At 43.5% G+C, this 18,742-nt stretch overlaps 1 protein-coding gene across 11 annotated transcripts in view; it reads right to left on the minus strand.

Moving 5' to 3' along the window:
* The window catches only part of jar (Myosin heavy chain 95F jaguar), a 119,968-nt gene that overhangs the window by 53,089 nt on the left and 48,137 nt on the right, over positions 1 to 18,742 (minus strand). For 10 of the 11 annotated variants that reach the window (XM_071679707.1, XM_071679699.1, XM_071679700.1 and 7 more), the window contains 3 exons: positions 3,254 to 3,443; positions 1,183 to 1,256; positions 679 to 808 (listed from right to left, as the gene is read on the minus strand). In XM_071679707.1, the coding sequence (XP_071535808.1) occupies positions 679 to 808; positions 1,183 to 1,256; positions 3,254 to 3,443 (394 nt within the window). Of the gene's footprint in view, positions 1 to 678; positions 809 to 1,182; positions 1,257 to 3,253; positions 3,444 to 5,324; positions 5,474 to 18,742 lie in introns of those variants that run through there. The other variant, XM_071679702.1, reaches the window with a different exon arrangement.

Below are 18,742 nucleotides of genomic sequence, written 5' to 3' on the forward strand. Positions count from 1 at the left end.
TATTTTGGTAACAATCATGAGCTCAGATAACTATAAAAACTGTTTTAAAATATGTGCCTCTTGTTAGGAGTCCCAAAACTTCTTCTAGGTACCCATAAACATCAAATTTTAACTTAGTTTTGCAATAATTTTTTCTGCTAATTTTTCTACTCTGGGAGACTGGTTCCTACACTCAAAAAAGTTGATTATTTAAAAAGTTCAAAAATGGGGTAACTGTTGATATTTAATTTACAAAATACAGTAATGAGTACAGTTTATGCTTTTGACAGTTCTGTCAGTAACAGCTCCAGCTAAAACTTTGTACAAGTATTACTTTCTGATAATCACTGTAACAAACTACGATAGCAGCCTAAAGTCTTTTAAAGAGGTCACAACATATAACAATTCATTATACACAGCTAGTAACAAATTCAAAATTAAGTAATCTATCACAGCACAAAATGTCCTGATATCCAATTTTTGTTCAAAACATTTTAAACTTTGTGAAAAAAGAATTCATAACCCTGAGCATTTTTCCTCGCAGTTTATTCCAAAACCCGAAACTGAAGTCCATGCAACAAAGGGGTATCATAATAAATGTATTACTTCTGTAAAGACAGCAATATCATCGTTAACATATACATATTCTTGATACCTACTGTAATTCACCCTATATTCACTTCTGCTCCAAAAACTTACCTATTGCAAAGACATGAGGTGGCATCTGTCCAAGGGATTTACCCTGATATTTCTTGATAGTATCCAGTGTATAAAGTTTTGGGATATCAAAGTAAGGATTCACTGCTATAAGGATATTGGCCACATATGTCTGAAATATAATGAAAGGTTAAGAATCATTTCTGATACCAAATTTGTATTTTCCACCGAGAAGACAAATTATCTAATCTCTAAAAACTTCTACAAGTTTATCTAATACTTCTTCCAAACAAAACAACAAAGACAAAATTTCTCATATCTTAATTTCTAACTGCAATTTGACATTAGTTAAGGTGTTACTGCGAAAAAACAATTAATTTTTTTTAAAAGATACATGTCCATTGAAAGAAAAACTATAATATTGTCTGTATTCTCATTGACTGATAACAAATATAAAATCTTATTTGCATTAATTTTACACTAAATCCAGACTTTTTACCCAAAGATATGAAACATACAGTTGCTTAACAAAATAAAGGCACTTACATATATCTTGTCGCGGTTGTATCGTAACCTTACATTGTTGAGGAGAGTGGCCTCATTCAGGTACATAAGGGCACCTGAAAGGGGTATGATCAGGTTATTATACTTACAAAGTATTAGTTAGAAAATTGCGCTGGAACACTCAAAATTTTTTCCTATGAATCCTCAATATCAATCCAGGTTTAAGACTAGAATCATCATACAGGTGATATTAATACATTTTCTAATTACATGGAAAACAAGAAATAAACAGTATAAACACTCACAAAATTCCAACTTGAAATAACTTTACACATCAGTGTCCTCTGGCCAAGCATATAAATGGAGGGTAAAAAGGAAAGGAAAATTCTGATATGGAAAAAAATATCCATGGATAAGATAGAAATAGGTACTAAGTAGGCTAAGAAAGAGATAGGGCCCTAAGGCACACAAGATTAAAGCAGAAATGTTAGGGGTGGAGGTGACATTGTATCAGAATGGATGCAAAAGATGCATGCATTTGTGGAAAAGTGGAAGGGAGCCAGGTGACTGATACTGCCTCAATAATTAAGAAAAGGCAGCAGGAATAAGTGTAAAAACAAGGAATCAACTTCCTGTGGATACCATTAAAGAAGTATGGAAGAAATGTTACTGAAAGGGAGAAGATAACAAAGTGCTGAGTAAGTACAGAGGAGGTTTCTTTTTATGAAGTGAAAAGGATGTAAAGATGAATTTTTTTCTGAAAAGATGATGGCAGGAAAATATTTGGCAAAAAGATGTAGGCACTGATCATGGGGCTAGGAAGATATAAGTAACAGATGACACGAATGAACTGTGGGAGGTCCAGAAGAGATAAGGTGGAGAAAAAATTGCTATAAGCAACTAATTTTACAAAAAGAGGATAATGTGTGATATAGTAAGGGAAAATTTTTAAGACTTAATGTCACCTTGGAATTCTCAGCACAGTAATACCTCCCAAACTAAGACCCCTCTGAGAGAGAGAGAGAGAGAGAGAGAGAGAGAGAGAGAGAGAGAGAGAGAGAGAGAGAGAGAGAGAGAGCAATTCTTTCAACCTTAACTTGTGAACATGAAAGACAGACTTTGGCTGCTAAAATGTGTTATTTACATTCTACATGGTGTTTGTGGCATTAGCAAATGGGATAGAGTGAGTTATGTTAGATTGCACTGATCTGCAGTATTAGGAGGGAAAAAAAACAATAGGCGTGAGTGCCACAGAGCGGATTAAGAGAAATACTTTTACACTGTTTGGTTATATGAAGCAGATGCACGATGATAAGTAAAGAAAATATCCAAGAGTAAGTGAAAGGGTAAGACTGAAGGCCAGAAAGCCAACATCCTACGAAACAAAAACAAGGGAATCCACTTTAGAGAGAACAGAGGAAGGTGCAAGAGTTGTTAGCAGGAGGCATTTTTGAATGGGCATTCTGGGGACCTTTCTGCCCGGGAAGTTCTTTGGGGGAATGAGGTGTCAGGGATATATACAAGTAGATACTTGTAAGTATATATATATATATATATATATATATATATATATATATATATATATATATATATATATATATATTATGTATTATACTCTGTCGCTGTCTCCTGCGTTAGCGAGGTAGCGTTTAGAACATACACTGAGCCTAAGAGGGAAAATCCTCACTTGGCCCCCTTCTCTGTTCCTTCTTTTGGAAAAGTAAAAACTGAAGGGGAGGATTTTCAGCACCCCGCTCCCTCCCCTTTTAGTCGCCTTTTTACGACACGCAGGGAATACGTGGGAAGTATTCTTTCTCCCCTATCCCCAGGGATAATATATATATATATATATATATATATATATATATATATATATATATATATATATATACATATAAATGGTACTTTCCCGTCTTTAGCAAAGAACTTAAAAGGAAACAAATACAGCTAGCAAAGTAAAACTTCTACAATGCAGTAGTTGTTTACTGAATTGTTTTAAATGACATGGGAATTATGGTTAGATAAAGTCCATTTCTTTGACATGCTTCTTATGGAGACATAATTACATTCAGTGAATGGCAAAACAAAGGGAATGATACTTAATTCAACTTACAGTTGTCATCCACATCCTTCGTGTCATCTTCTTCTGCTGGATAAAGGCTATCATAATCAGCAGTGACAGGCTTGGAACTTCGCACAATAGGTTGGACAAGCACTCCCTCGCTTGTGAGGTCAATAATGTTGCCCAAGAGAAACCCATGGGTCTGGTCACTCACCCACACCTTCTGCGTCCCCTCCATCCCCTGTGGGAAAAATGACAGACGTTAGACAAGGTCATCATTACAATCAAATACAGCTATGCCTTTCACTACCAAATGGGTTCTTTGTGAAGAGTTCATTCCTCGTGTCTTATATGCTAACTTAAATATCATTTTCTTTTTACATCGCGAAACCATAAACATTATACTTCTATGAGAGTCATACGATGGAATCAAATACTTTTCAATAAAGAAAAAAAAATATAAGCTCAATCTGAAACAAGAATTATAGCAAACTATTCATGTTGCTTCCCTCCATTACACCATCTATCCGAATTAATTACTTCAACTATTTTTTTTTTTTTTTTTGCTTTGTCGCTGTCTCCCGCGTTTGCGAGGTAGCGCAAGGAAACAGACGAAAGAAATGGCCCAACCCATTCAACTATCTATCTGCGTATATCTCTGACGCCCGTGCCCTATGGGAACACTCCTATGACGGGAGTGGCCAATGGTAAGTCTTTCCACTCACCGCTGTCCCTCGTATGCACCATTCCACGCCTTCTTCCACCATGTCACTCCCTCCAGTTCTCTTCCACCCTATTTGCCCATGTTACAAGTGGTCTCCCTCTCACACCGACCCCTTTAAACTGTGCTATCGTCCACTCTCCTTGCAAGCTCCCCGTCTAATTACATTTTTCCGCAAGCCCAAAACACACACTCTACCACTCTCACTATTGTGAAGCTTTTATCTACTGAAATTCTACTTGATCCAATATGCAGTATGGGTATGTGATCTAGTTCACAGTAACTGTCTCAAGGATTCATCCCAAACCCATCTCAATGATTCCTTTCAATGATTCATTCACCCAAGTTGACATTGTAGTCCTTTCAGGGATTTCTTTCCCACACCTAGCTTCAACAAGTCCTCTAAAGTAGTCAATCAGGATAAATGGCTAAGTAAATCCTTTAAGATTTATTCACCAATTCATATGTCCTCTAAAGGACAAGTCATCGTATTTGGTAAGTCTTCTCAAATGATTCATTCATCACTTGGCAAGTCCTTCTAAGGATTCATTCACTACTTGATAAAGTCCTCTTAAGGATACGGTAACCACTATTTACGTTCTCTTATAGATTCGCTCACTATCTCTTTAGGATTCGCTCAGTCTCGAGTTATATGAATTCGTTCACCAAATGTGTCATGGTATGTACATATACATCATGACTCACTACACTTTATCACTGCAATAAGCTGACGAGTGACGAAAATGAAGAACATAAGGAAATAATTCCTTTTTCCGGTCAAGAAAACTCATTTTTTTCCCCAAATATCCATTAGCAAATATTATATGGACAAAATAAAAATATCTGTCTCTAAAAACAAATACCCCCCCCCAACCCAAAGACCTAAAGTCCTGGTATGATTCACATCACTCAATTCTGTATTCCTTCTCTGTTCCCAAGCCGGTTGGTTAAAAGTGTCCAGCAAACCTTCCACCTGTATATGACCCAAGCTGCATGGACGATTCATGGCGTGTGTCACTCCCTGCAGTATATAGAACCAATGCCTTCAATGGCTCAAAGAAAAGTAACACACAAATCAACTAGGCTGTGGAGCCCATCCATCCGAACACCACGTAAACTCACGTCGTCAATCCTTTGCTCGTTCAAGCACCACTGTTACTTATGAGCAGTGTCTATTCTCGCTAAATAACATAAAACGTATTGTACAGTACCTTTAAAACAATAACTACTAAATAACAGCTTTCAACACAAACACTGGCTAGAGCTATTGTTTCTGCCCCCCTTCACTATGCCAAGCCTTATTATTATATCCTTCCCTCTCCCATCGGACCACAGCTACGCATACTCAAAGAGCCCACGGCAATCCCCGTCTAAGACACAGACACTATGATCTTTGCGTACACGCGGCATCGTGAAGGATGCGAGGAAGTTTCCTGATGAAACGGCACTCTAGAGGGAGGAAGCCTTGCGGCAAGCTGCCTGGCTGGGTGCGGACGCCGGACAGATGTGTGCAAGGCCCGCCCGTACAGGGAGGCGACACTCGTGATACCGCACTGATAAACCACGATAACATTCTCCTCCTCCGGTCGCCACCCCACCTCACTGCTTCCACCTGACTTATCTGTCTCGCATTACGTCAAGAGAGAGAGAGAGAGCCAGCCGTCAAGGCGAAGGATCTCGCGCGCCGACGCCGTCGTACAAGAGTCAGTGAACCTTAGTGGGAAGCACTGGGCTATAAAGGAAACGCCCAACTCTCTCACGATCACTGTCCATAGCCGGGATGACGACGCCATGTATGGCAACACTCATCACCCAATCATCACACCAGCCGGAACTTACACGCTGTTGGAATCTACACCTCTTATGTTCCTAACTCTTCTTCATCTTCTTCGTTCTACCACCCTCAGAATCAAGGTTTCTAAATCAAAAGACTAAACCTAATCTTGCCAAGATGAATACAGAACTTCAGATATCCGACCTTTGACGACAAAAAAACCTTCATGCAGATGACAGGGTTACACTTCAGATGACCAAACCTCTACTCTATAGCCTCTTCCAACGACAAGACCTTTATTGTGTTTATCATTTATCATTTATCTCTACTTTCTCCATCCACAAGAACATGAAATCTGGCCACATAGCATAACCTGATCACCAAACCGTCACCGCCACAATCGCCCTCCAACCCTATCCTAAAATACTCTCTACTGCTCCTCTCTTGAAGTCAAAACCCTTCCATTACTCGAGAAGGGAATACGATGACTTAATCCTTAAAGACGACGACTATAAGCACTGCATCGAAAGCGAGGGGGTGTTTAAAAGTGGTCGTAATAAAGGAGTGAAGCCAATGTACTGTACTGAATGGAGTCGGCCAGCTATAACAGCCTAGCACCGACAACAAGAAAATGATCACTTATGCTGAGCATGGACACTCTCGAGCTGACCACCCGGAACCTTACTGGAATGACGGCATAGCCGAGTTGAGGCGCACACACACACACACACACACACACATATAAGCTTGTGTTGACGGAAGCCACTTGCGATGAAGATATAAACACATACTGGAGTGACGATCTTAACAGTTTACACCGACGATAACGACTTGTTTATAATGACATGGGCTTCTGGTACCGTCCAGTCAAACAACAAAGGGCTTGCACGAACCAATTCGGCCGAACATATGAAATTTTACGCCACAGTTCATGCACTGTGGTACGAGGAAATTCACCATTTGAAGTACAATAAGCAAAGCTCGTATGTTATGACTCGAACTTCACATGATGACTGCAATAAAGGCAACTGTGTGAGACACAAGAATCTCTGTGAATAAATGTGAATAAAAGGAAAATCATAAGGGAAAGTCCACAGGGAATACGTGGCAGGACACCAAGAGCACAAGTGAGCGTACACAGCAAGACAAGGCCATACCATAGAGGTGTCAGCACGGCAAACGAGAGGTAGGTTATATAACATTAACACACGGTCACGTTCATTACATAACTGTAAACACGGTGAACGTAGTTTTCACTTGATGTTTGTCACGTCCTTGGTTAAGCTTGGATAATATATATATATATATATATATATATATATATATATATATATATATATATATATATATATATATAACCACAAGGAAAATGAAACACGAGAAGTTCCCAAGTGCACTTTCGTGTAATGATCACATCGTGTTTCATTTTCCTCGTGATTATATGCATGTACTAGATCACACGCACCGTTGTGACCTCGATATATATATATATATATATATATATATATATATATATATATATATATATATATATATATATATATATATATATATATTCCTATGAGTCCACGGAGAGAATGAAACACGATAAGTTCCCAAGTGCACTTTCGTGGGAACTTATCGTGTTTCATTTTCCCCGTGGACTCAGGAATATCTTGATCACGCATAAAATTGTGATCCTTTCCAACACACACACACACACACACATATATATATATATATATATATATATATATATATATATATATATATATATATATATATAAAATATATATATATATATATAAAAGGAAAAAGTAAATTTAACACCGGTATATACTCCTTTAAACAGTATATATTCGTATTTAGTTTTTTTTTTAAATCTGTTCACCCTGTCATAAATTTACAAGTCAGTACTTTTTAAAAAGAAAGAAATAACCAAATTTGTCCTCAGATGCACATGCTAGGAAGGCCCAAGGATGGCATTAATCATTTGTTAAATACATAAAGCATTTCCAAGACTTCTTATTCTTCGCCAAGAAGCCACTCTACATCGCATGTCTATCAAAACAGTGACTTTAACTACATCAGCGACCCTAAGCCGGCAGTAAGACACAGTTCTCCGACTGATATTCAAAATAAATTCCCTCCAAGCCTCGCCTCGATGCGCGAGCGCCATGACATGAGCTGGCGGGAGGAGGAGGATGAGGAGGGGGGGACAGCGAACGTTAAAGGATGGCTGTTATAAAGCTACTCGTCACACACATGGCGCGCGCTCTCCTAGCAGCGAACATGACCTGACATAACTCAATTGTTCAGGTAACAGGAAGCTATCCCCACGCGAGACTGGGGCTCACCTAGGCTATCCAGTGGTGTGGCACGTCCTGAAACTTGACCAGGAAGTTTCGATCCTTGCTTGCGATGGTCCCACTCAAAGAAAGGCTGGTTCGCCATGCCAAAAGGGTGTGCACACCATCGTGGTCCAATGGTCGCACCCTCGTGCTCAAGGACCACACCGTCGAATTCAAGGGGATACAAAAAAAAAAATAGTAGTATTCTATATTCCGTATCTCCACAGTATCAGCGCAGCTGCTTCCTCCCCCCCCCCCCTCTCCCCCCAGTTGGGTAATTTAGCATCTCCCGTTACGAAAACGTGTTGCAAAGTGGTGGGGAAGGGGGAAGGGCAGAAAACGGCGGGCTTGCCACACATGTTCCTTCCTCCTGACTTATTTCATGGCTGTTAAAACACTTCAATTCACCAGCCCAACAAGCTACGGCGAGGACCAATCTATTATCTTAACAGGCGTTCGACAAATTTGACCGTAAGTTATATACCAAGGTGAAAATGAGGCAAGTTACGAAGTACACAACAAGCCGCAAGTGGCTCGTAGTATCCATGATACCACGCGCCTTTATGTAACGATGACTCAAACAGACGTCGGAAGATCATGAGCCATCGAGGTCGACTATAAACAGATAACGTAGTTCCGAAGTCCAGCAATGCAAAGTTCTTTATCTGGGCGTTCAAATGAACAAGGCAGGAGAAGGACTTACATATAATTATCGGACATAAAGCCAAGTGAACAATGTATCAATATACGGAATACTGCAAAGTGAAGTGACAATTGGGTTAGTAATAATCACAGCCATACCTGGCCCTTGTCTGACCTCAATTACACTGGTGAAATTTCTGAAACTAATTCCTCGTCCAAATGAAGACAGTACAATGAGCAATCTCACGAGACGTGGTGTGTGGGACTGCTTGCCAGACGTATAAAAATGTAAAAACATAATGAGGATAAACTACGATAAAAATAAAAAGTACTAAACCTAAAAGGAAAATCGCAACAATAGATTCGATAAATACCTTTCAAGTTTATAGACAATAAAAGTGGCATGACAAAGGGTTGTAGGCGAATGGAACAAGCTGCCACATCACGTCATCAGTACTATCAAACCAGAGATAAATCAAACCTTCCGCAATATTTTTTTTTTTTTCAAGTCCTTAAATTCTTGTTACTGCCGACAGAGCCGGGAGGAGCAGCTGCAGCTGCGCAAACTGATACCCTCACAGCCTATTATGATAAGACATCAAGGAAGTTCTTATTACGCTACAGAGAAAAAGAAAGAAATCAAAATCCGAAACGTTGTTCGATGAGGACCTACAACCACCGCCCGCGATAGTGACTCGCCGAACTCAGGTTTACAGAGCACCATCGCCCGCGGGCTGCCACACAAGACTCCAGCCACTAGACGGGCGCCGGCGTCGGTAACGGTACAAATTAGAACAAAGGATAGATACATCAGCAAATCATTGGTCATTTAGATTTAATCATCCAGGCAAAAGACGTGGTTCATTTCAACGAATGCCTGACTTACTTCTCTTGATTAACTGGAGATTTCGTTGGGAAGCAAAAAAATCATTGAATTTTAATACACAGGGGAAATACTTAAAATCGACCAATACGGAACCTAATGGAAAAATATATAAATGACAACTTGTGGTGTGACGTTACAGCTAACTCTTGAATTATGCAGTACCAGCATCTATGCCAATTGCAAATCGAGAACAATGATTTCGTAAAGTTGACCTTGCCAAAAAAAAAAAAAAAGAGGTAGGGTGGAGAAAGGAGGGTTAAAAATACGATATTTTCAGTCTATCACAACCCCCCCCCAACTGATTACGGCAGCCAATTACATGTGGGAGACAGTGGACTGGCATAAGGGCTGGAACTGAAAGGGGGGTAAAAGAGGTTGGACGTGAGCGACGATGGGGCGCCGCCACCACCGGCCCTGTGTGAGTGTGTGTGTGTGGTGGCGACGCTGGGGAGGTGAACAACCGAGCAGCGGCAAGCGTGACGACAGCTGCCGATCGCGCGCCACCGGGCCCGCTCCCGCTCGCTCGCTCGCTCTCTCTCTCTCTCTCTCTCTCTCTCTCTCTCTCTCTCTCTCCATATATCATCACCAGTTGTGTCTAGCGGCCAAGCGACGACCAACCTCCTCCTCTAGTTACGGCAACAATGAGATTTCGGGTATTGAGAAACGTCATGAATAAAAAGCGTTCATCAACCAGGGCAAAATGGAAGTGGTCAAGGCAAGCGTGGTGGTTGGTGATGGTGGCTGGCTGGCTGGTTGGCGAAAACTCTCTGAGTCTCGGTGGAACCTATGTGACAAACCAGGGACTGGATGAATGCAAAGTAGACCCACTTTACTTGGTTCCTGAGAGCCACTGTACTCTTTAGCAGGAGGGGGGAAAAAAATAAATGACAAACGTTGCGATTCTCCCCAGTTTTAAATCAATCGAAACCCCAAGTTCTAGAACATAGTCTGCATTCGAAGTGTGGACAGAACTTCTCGCAAACAAAATCTGGAAAACTTTTTTTTCTCTTTCTTTTGACACGTTCAAAATTCCGAGCAACGTAAAATGAGTTAGTTATCTATGAAGGTCGATTGCAAAAAAAAAATAAAAAAAAACGTTTCTTTCAAACAATTTAAACTACACGAGTCCGGCCGGCAGTTAAAGAGATCATTATTCTCTCTCTCTCTCTCTCTCTCTCTCTCTCTCTCTCTCTCTCTCTCTCTCTCTCTCTCTCTCACCTTCCCGATAACGAACGGATGGAATATGATGACATAAAAAGGTGTATTGACTGCCACAGTTGTTTTAAGACTCGCTGGGGCCAAAGGTAAGTTTATTACAGCGATAAGCTATTACCGCGAGATCTGGCAAAGTGTAAACAACCATAGACGGACTGTTCATTTGACTCTTGGGGAAATAACATTTCTTCTACTAAAGGGTCACCTGACGGAAAGCGGCTTTTCAACAAGTCGCTTCAAAGAGATCCACCCTGTCCCTGCTGCTGTGTGTAGCGCAGCCCTAGAACCTGTGGGAGCCCCTGGATCAATCCAACCACAAAGTTTAAACTCTTTCCAGTCTTCATCTACACTTACGTAAACAACCTACTTACACACATAAATCTTACACTCCTACTCCGGGACACATTTACTGAGAAAAAGACCAAAAATAAAAATTAGAAACGAAGAATGTAGGTCAGGGTGACCCATTTCAGGTCGGATGCTGAAGCGCCCATTAGCATGCCTCTGAGGTTACATGACCGTGCATCAATCAAACACTGGCTGGAATAAATATCGTCTTATCTTATTCTAAAGGTCGGTCATTCTCCACGTCATAAGAATAATCATAAAGAGTTATCTTCTGTAAGCAAGGAAGATAACAGACAAAGTTTCAGCCAATCTATACGTTTTAGACAATCACATGTTTACCAAATGGCGTCCTAGCTCCGTCTCTTCGATGTATATCAACTGACTGTTATATTTCTCTCTTGTGTCTCCCCTGATGATGTGATTATTACACGAAAGTGCACCTGGGAACTTTTCGTGTTTCATTTTCCCAGTGGACTCATAGGAATATATATATAAACAACAGAACTCAACAGATCAAAGAGCTAAGACGGTTTGGCTATCCAGCTTGTTACGGGTTGACAGACACTGGCACCAGTGTCAGGGGTTGACAGACACTGGCACCAAAGTCAGGGCTTGACAGGTATTGGCACTAGTGCCAGTCATCACCTCTTCAGAGCTAATGGAGAATCCGCTGTTATGTCCCCCTCCCCTTTTATTATCAAAATCTTTTGAGAGGGTACGTCAAGGGGAGGGGCTGGGCCTGATCTCCAAGCTTCATATCCTCTGACTTTTCCCCCACCTCACTATGTTCTCCATCATTGAGCTTCCTCTCGGCCAGCCGGTCTGTCACTGAACCTACTGGGAAACGCGACATTGGCCAGTCTGTCATTGAACCTAGCATCTAATCAACTGGGAAACGCGACATTGGCCAGTCTGTCATTTAACCTAGCATTTAATCAACTGGGAAACGCGACATTGGCCAGTCTGTCATTCAACCTAGCATTTAATCAACTGGGAAACGCGACACTGGCCAGTCTGTCTGTCATTGAACCTACTGGGAAACGCGACACTGGCCAGTCTGTCGTTTAACCTATCATTCAACCTACTGGGAAACGCGACATTGTGCAAATAACTAAGTCCGCCTACAAGACTCTGGAAGTCTATCTCAGATGCCATACATTCTTCTTTGCCAACGATTTTCTCCTGTAATACAAAGGAAATGATAATTCGTCTTACTCTTGCATGATCACATGAGCAGGTCGAGCCCAGAGGAGTCCAACTTTTGAACTTTTCCCCAGTCTGATCTCAAACCATGACCGTACTTGCCTTATAGACTCTGCAATGTTGGCTTTTTCCCCTCTTCTGCAGACTTTACGCTCGTTCCTGCACTCGAGAGCTGGCTGCTCGTGTACCCCCCAACTTCTAGCTAGACCCCGTAACGATCACTATGTGTCCCTTGATAAGTCACAAGGGTGAAGCTGTTACGATGTCTGTTTCTTCTCCTACACCGCTAAGCTCTGGAACGCTTTTTACCTTCACACGTCCTTCAACAAGCATAGCCCCAACCATTTTGTTTAAAAGGCAGGTTTTACCCTTTTTTTAAAAGGCAGGTTTTACACTGCCTCCTAAACTCTCATCTCTCTCTCTCTCTCTCTCTCTCTCTCTCTCTCTCTCTCTCTCTCTCTCTCTCTCTCTATCTATCTATCTATCTATCTATCTCTTTTTATATTTCGCTTAAGGTCTGACCTCGACGAGGACACCTGTCCGTGACCGGATATTTACGGAGGATGGGCGATGCTCTCGTGCGTGCAGCAGCAGCAGCAGGAGGAACAGCAGGCTGGGGAGGGAGGCGAGAGTGCGCCCTTCCCTCCCTCCCTCTGACTCATACATACCTCCCATACTCAACCCCCCACACCCTCTCCCCTCTCCCCATCACCACACGTCATGGACACGTCACATTGATGACGCCTCCCTCGGGATGCCACGTCATCCATCAACCCGCAGTCATCATCAACGCCACATGCGAGAGAGAGAGAGAGAGAGAGAGAGAGAGAGAGAGAGAGAGAGAGAGAGAGAGAGAGAGAGAGACGTCTCATATCAAACGCTCAACCACCAACCGCGCATCGCCTGACGCCTCGTCGCCCATCAACTGGTCGTCATCAACGCGAGGCGCGCACGAACAGAACCTCCTCCTCCACCCACCCATCAACTACCATCGGCGAGTGCAATCAGCGCCAGCGTCATCAACGCCGAGGACAGACCTCCCTCGAGAGACCTGGGTTAGTATCCACCCTCCCCCCCGCCCTTCCCTTATCCACACTCATCCATCCCCCACCGCCATCAACCACATCCTAAACTCCACTTCCTCCCCCTCACGTGAGTGAGCGGCGCTCACCCACAATCACTCACCGTAAGGACCAGGGACGGGTGAATTTCACACCCGTCTCATCCTATTCACACACACACACACACACACATTATCCACCATATCATTTACGTAAAAGTCCCCAAAACTCACAATTACATATATATATATATATATATATATATATATATATATATATATATATATATATATATATATATATATATATATATATATATATATATATATATCCTTGTGCATCGTGCAGGCCGGCACAGGCCTGTGAATCAACAAGGACAACCTCCACAAGCCAGGCATGTTGTGACTCACGGACGTCAGCCAGTCAGGCACCAGTCATGCAACTCCAGCGAGACAAAGGGGAAAAAAAGGAGGGAGGGAGGGAGGAAACGCTCACCTATGACATACACAGGACATTTCCAGACCCCAGCTGTCATGACCAGACAGACAAAAGCTAACATCACACACACACACACACACACACACACACTGTGTGGGAGAGACACACGGAGGGAGGAGCCGCAATGATTACAACCGTGAGAAATAAATTAAGTCACTACTGCATAACGGGGGTTTCACATGAGCTCTCTCTCTCTCTCTCTCTCTCTCTCTCTCTCTCTCTCTCCTTGACGGGTTATTTCCCTTCCTCGTCACAACGACTGATCCGTTCCGCGCGTCTCCCTCTGCACCGTTCCGCATGCCTCCGACTGATCCGTTCCCCGCGCCTCCCTCTGCACCGTTCCGCATGCCTCCGACTGATCCGTTCCCCGCGTCTCCCTCTGCACCGTTCCGCATGCCTCCGACTGTTCCGTTCCGCGCGTCTCCCTCTGTTCCGTTCCGCACGTCGCAGTGTGTTCCGTTCCGCGTGTCTCTCGGTGCCCCCATCGCGCGTGCTTTCGGGCCGGATGAACGACTAGCAGATCTAGTTTTTATGCCACATTTCACGCGCTTCACAGAAAGCTCCGAGTCTGCGGAGGCTTGGCTATACCTGGGGGAAGCGCCTGTTATCTGGCTTGAGTTCAAAAGACGAACATCTGTCCTCAAATGTCAAGACCTGATGTGAACGCAGGGATGGTCGTCCGCCAAAAATGGATAACATCAGTACTCTCTCTCTCTCTCTGGTAAATAATACTCCTACTACAGTTGTAGAAATGACAAAATCGATAGCCACCCGCGCCAACACACCTGCACAGCTTCCGGTAGCGGAGGTGAGGGTGTGTGTGTGTGTACGTGGAAGGGGGGTTAGTGGGGTGTGGAGGGTGTCAAACATGGCAGGCGGGCGGGCGGGCTGGCGGGTGGCGAACGGGCGGGCAAGCGGACGCGCGGCGGTGGTCATATGGGCGGAGGTTGGCAAGAGGCCACCGGTGAGGTGAGCGGAACGGCGATAAACCTCAGCATGGATACCCACCTCCCCCTTCACAACCAGTGAGTCACACACACACACACACACACACACACACTCACTCTCTCACACACACTCTCCCCAGCTGATTGCCATGAATGAATCAGCAGTGAGCGAGGGAGTCGGGTGGTGAGGGCGGGGGCGCGCTACATGCATGCGGGGCCCAGCACCGCAGCGGCCTGTACACAACACAACCTAGCCTAGCGCTTAACCCGACCGCGCCTCCCTCATACCGTACTGTACAAAACGTACGTGGAACTCAAAGTTCTGTTGTATCCTCGTCTCTAACCCTTAATAACACAGCGAACCATCTTATTACGTAACCAGATATATAAATAAATAAATAAATAAACACAGTACATCCATGGGTATGTACTGGTTCGTGTGAGAGCAACAAGACATGGCCACAGTGAATACGTGACCGTGTTCCACACTGGCATTTTTATATTTTCTTTTTTTGCCCGTCTGACGTATCAGTGTCGTGATACCTTTCCGTCTCCACACTAGCACGTCGGTCCACCTCTCTCTCTCTCTCTCTCTCTCTCTCTCTCTCTCTCTCTCTCTCTCTCTCTCTCTCTCTCTCTCTCTCCCCAAACCTCTCGGAACTCTTTTAAGATTCCGTGACCTTATATACTGCAGGAGTGAACCTGTAGGGGGGATACACGGATATGTGTTGTAGGTATTGGTGGAACCGTCGTACGAGTGGGGAGGGAGGTGGACGAGGGAAGGCAAGCAATAGATAGCTGAGTTGCAGGAGGTGACTGCTTTGTGACACCAGAGCTGTGTTTTGCTGGCCTCCAGGCCTTTGTGTTTCCCTCCCCCCCTCACTCACTCGCTCCGGAAGCTGTGGCCCCTGGAACGCTATATAGTCCAGGCCACAGTGCGACTGGAAGGGTCAGCTCCTGGATCTCTTTCATCCCAGTCCATGGAACTTTTCATTCCAATATAGTAGAACTGAACGTTGAAATCCCTGGAACTTTACAGTCTAGACCACAGTGTGACTGGAAGTTGTAGCCCCTGGAACTCTTTGGTCCAGACGACAGTATGACTGGAAGTTGTAACAACTGGAAGTCTTTGGTACACAATATGACTGGAAGTTGTAGCTCCTGGAAGTCTCTAATAATACATATCACAGTATGACTGGAAGTCGTAGCTCCTGCTTTAATACATATCACAGTATAACTGGAAGTCGTAGCCCCTGGAACTGTTTCTCATCTTACCGACTAACTCTGGAAGCTGTAGTCTCTGTAACTCACTGGTCCAGACCACAGTATGACTGGAGATACATCCCCCACTGAAGTTGGTGGTGGGTACGACCACGCCAGACTGGAATCTTAGTCAATCCCTAACCATAGCGATGGATTCCAGTCCTTGAGAGAAAAGCTTCTTCAGTGACAAAACAGAGGAGGTAAACAATTCCAGTTTTCCCGGGTTGCAAGTAAGCAATTACAGTTCTCCCTTGTTGCAAGTAAGCAATTACAGTTTTCCCTTGTAAGTGAACGATTACAGTTTCCTTTTGTTGCAAGTAAACAATTACAGTAATCCCTTGTTGCAAGTAAACAATTAGTTTCCTCTCGTTGCAAGTAAACAATTACGTTTTCCCTTGTTGCCAGCAAACAATTACATTTTCCCTTGTTGCAAGTAAACAATTAGTTTTTTCTCTTGCTGCAAGTAAACAATTACAGTAATTACGCGCTGCAATCACTCACACTGCAGACTATCTCCTGTATTTTTGTGATTTCAACTATCACTGTGCGTGTATGTTTGTACTTACTGTTTGTGACTACTATCTGTGTGTTATGGGGGGAGAGATGGTCTTACACTCGTGTGTGTGTGTGTGTGTGTGTGTGTGTGTGTGTGTGTGTGTGTGTGTGTGGTGCCCACAGATGAATATCAGATGAACGTGCTGACTATATATCTTTTCTCCTACACCCCCAAAATACCATCGGGCTATCACTGACGCCCACTCCACCTCACACGGGCCCCAGCGTCATCCCTTAACAACCAAACTGCACCTTCAGGAGGAGCCTGCTCCCCCGTTCATACAGGATCTCTCCTCCCGTCCAGCCCAAGGGGGCCGGAGGCCCTAGCTCCCCCGTCTTTCTAAGCCACGTTGATAACGGAAACCAAGATTAGAAAAAGATTTAAGAGAAAAAAAAACAACAAAAAACGATCGAATCTCTGACATTATATCTCCTGTAGTCGGATACAATCCCAAGCCGTTGACTAAGCTTCCTCCAATGTCTGAAGAAGAGAAGAAGAAAGAAAAAAATCTTCATTTGTGGAATGAATACAAATGACTGCTTTCAGTTTCTGTATTCGCGCGAAGAAGAAAAGAAAAAAATCTTCATTTATGGAATAAATACAAATGTCTGCTTTCAATTTCTGTATTCGCGCGAAGAAAGAAAAAAATCTTCATTTATGGAATGAATACAAATGACTGCTTTCAGTTTCTGTATTCGCGCGAAGAAGAAAAGAAAAAAATCTTCATTTATGGAATAAATACAAATGTCTGCTTTCAATTTCTGTATTCGCGCGAAGAAAGAAGAAAATCTTCATTTATGGAATAAATACAAATGACTGCTTTCAGTTTCTGTTTTCGCGCGAAGGAGAAAAGAAAATCTTCATTTATGGAATAAATACAAATGACTGTATTCAGTTTCTGTTTTCGCGCAAAGAAGAAAAGAAAATCTTCATTTATGGAATGAATACAAATGACTGCTTTCAGTTTCTGTATTCTGGGAGGCGATTCTTTTTTTTTTTTTTCATTTTCTATGACCCCCACGACGTTTGATTCTCTACTCGTATGGACAGCGTCCAGCGTCGCGTGCGTACGTTACACCGTCTGTAGAAAAACGAGGCAGGATCGCCATCGGCTCGGAAACAGCGCGGCTGCGGACGGGGCCACGTGAAATGCTACACCGTCCTGGACAATACAACCTGACCTTACCTGCCACACCCCGACACACACACACACACACACACGCCCGCCCCTCACTCCCTCACTCTCTTCCACCACCATCACCACCGGAAACCGGAAGTTAAAGGGGAGAGAAAATGGGGTCGATTTTCCTGCACCACCTGAGTGTGTGTGTGTGTGTGTGTGTGTGTGTGTGTGTGGCGACCTCTGTTCATCCAACACTACAGACACCACCACCCCCCCTCGACCATCCAGTTCCCATAGCCACTAACCCCCCACCATGCTGACTGCCATAGCTTACCCCCCCAAGCCCCCTTCACCCACCACAGCCTCCCAACCCATGAGCCTCCTCCACTCCCACACGAACCAGCAGCACACTCCTCCTCCCACACCCCACTACTCCCCCATCTAATTTATAAGCTCCCCTTGCCTTTGTCGATCCCAGCGATATCCGGTCTGACTTCCGGTACCAGTTACGTACATATGTACGTGCACGTACGTGTACTTACGTGCACGTACGTACACGTAATCACGAACAAGTACTTAAGTACACGCGCTCTGCTATCGCTTCCTCACGCGCACCACCTCCCGTACACGCGGTGCGCTCATGTACAAGGACTCACGTACATGAACTCACGTACAAGGATTCACGTACATGAACTCACGTACACAGACTCTTAAAAGAAAAATATAGTCACGACAATAATAAACAAGACAATGTAACTCATTACCGGCGAGCGACAGGAGCACAATATACCAATATTAACTAACCATCAAAAGTCAGAAGCCATTTCTTTTTTTTAATACATAAGGTCAGAGTACACAGATGCTGGGGCACCAGGCTCATATCTGTGTCGCCTGCAGTGCGGCATAGAATTATGACACCCCCCCCCATAATCAGGGGTCAACCTGTGACCTTGACCTTTGACCATGACCTCAT

This window comes from Panulirus ornatus, chromosome 30 (assembly GCF_036320965.1).
Source record: "Panulirus ornatus isolate Po-2019 chromosome 30, ASM3632096v1, whole genome shotgun sequence".
In the NCBI taxonomy this organism is placed as follows: Eukaryota; Metazoa; Arthropoda; class Malacostraca; order Decapoda; family Palinuridae; genus Panulirus; species Panulirus ornatus.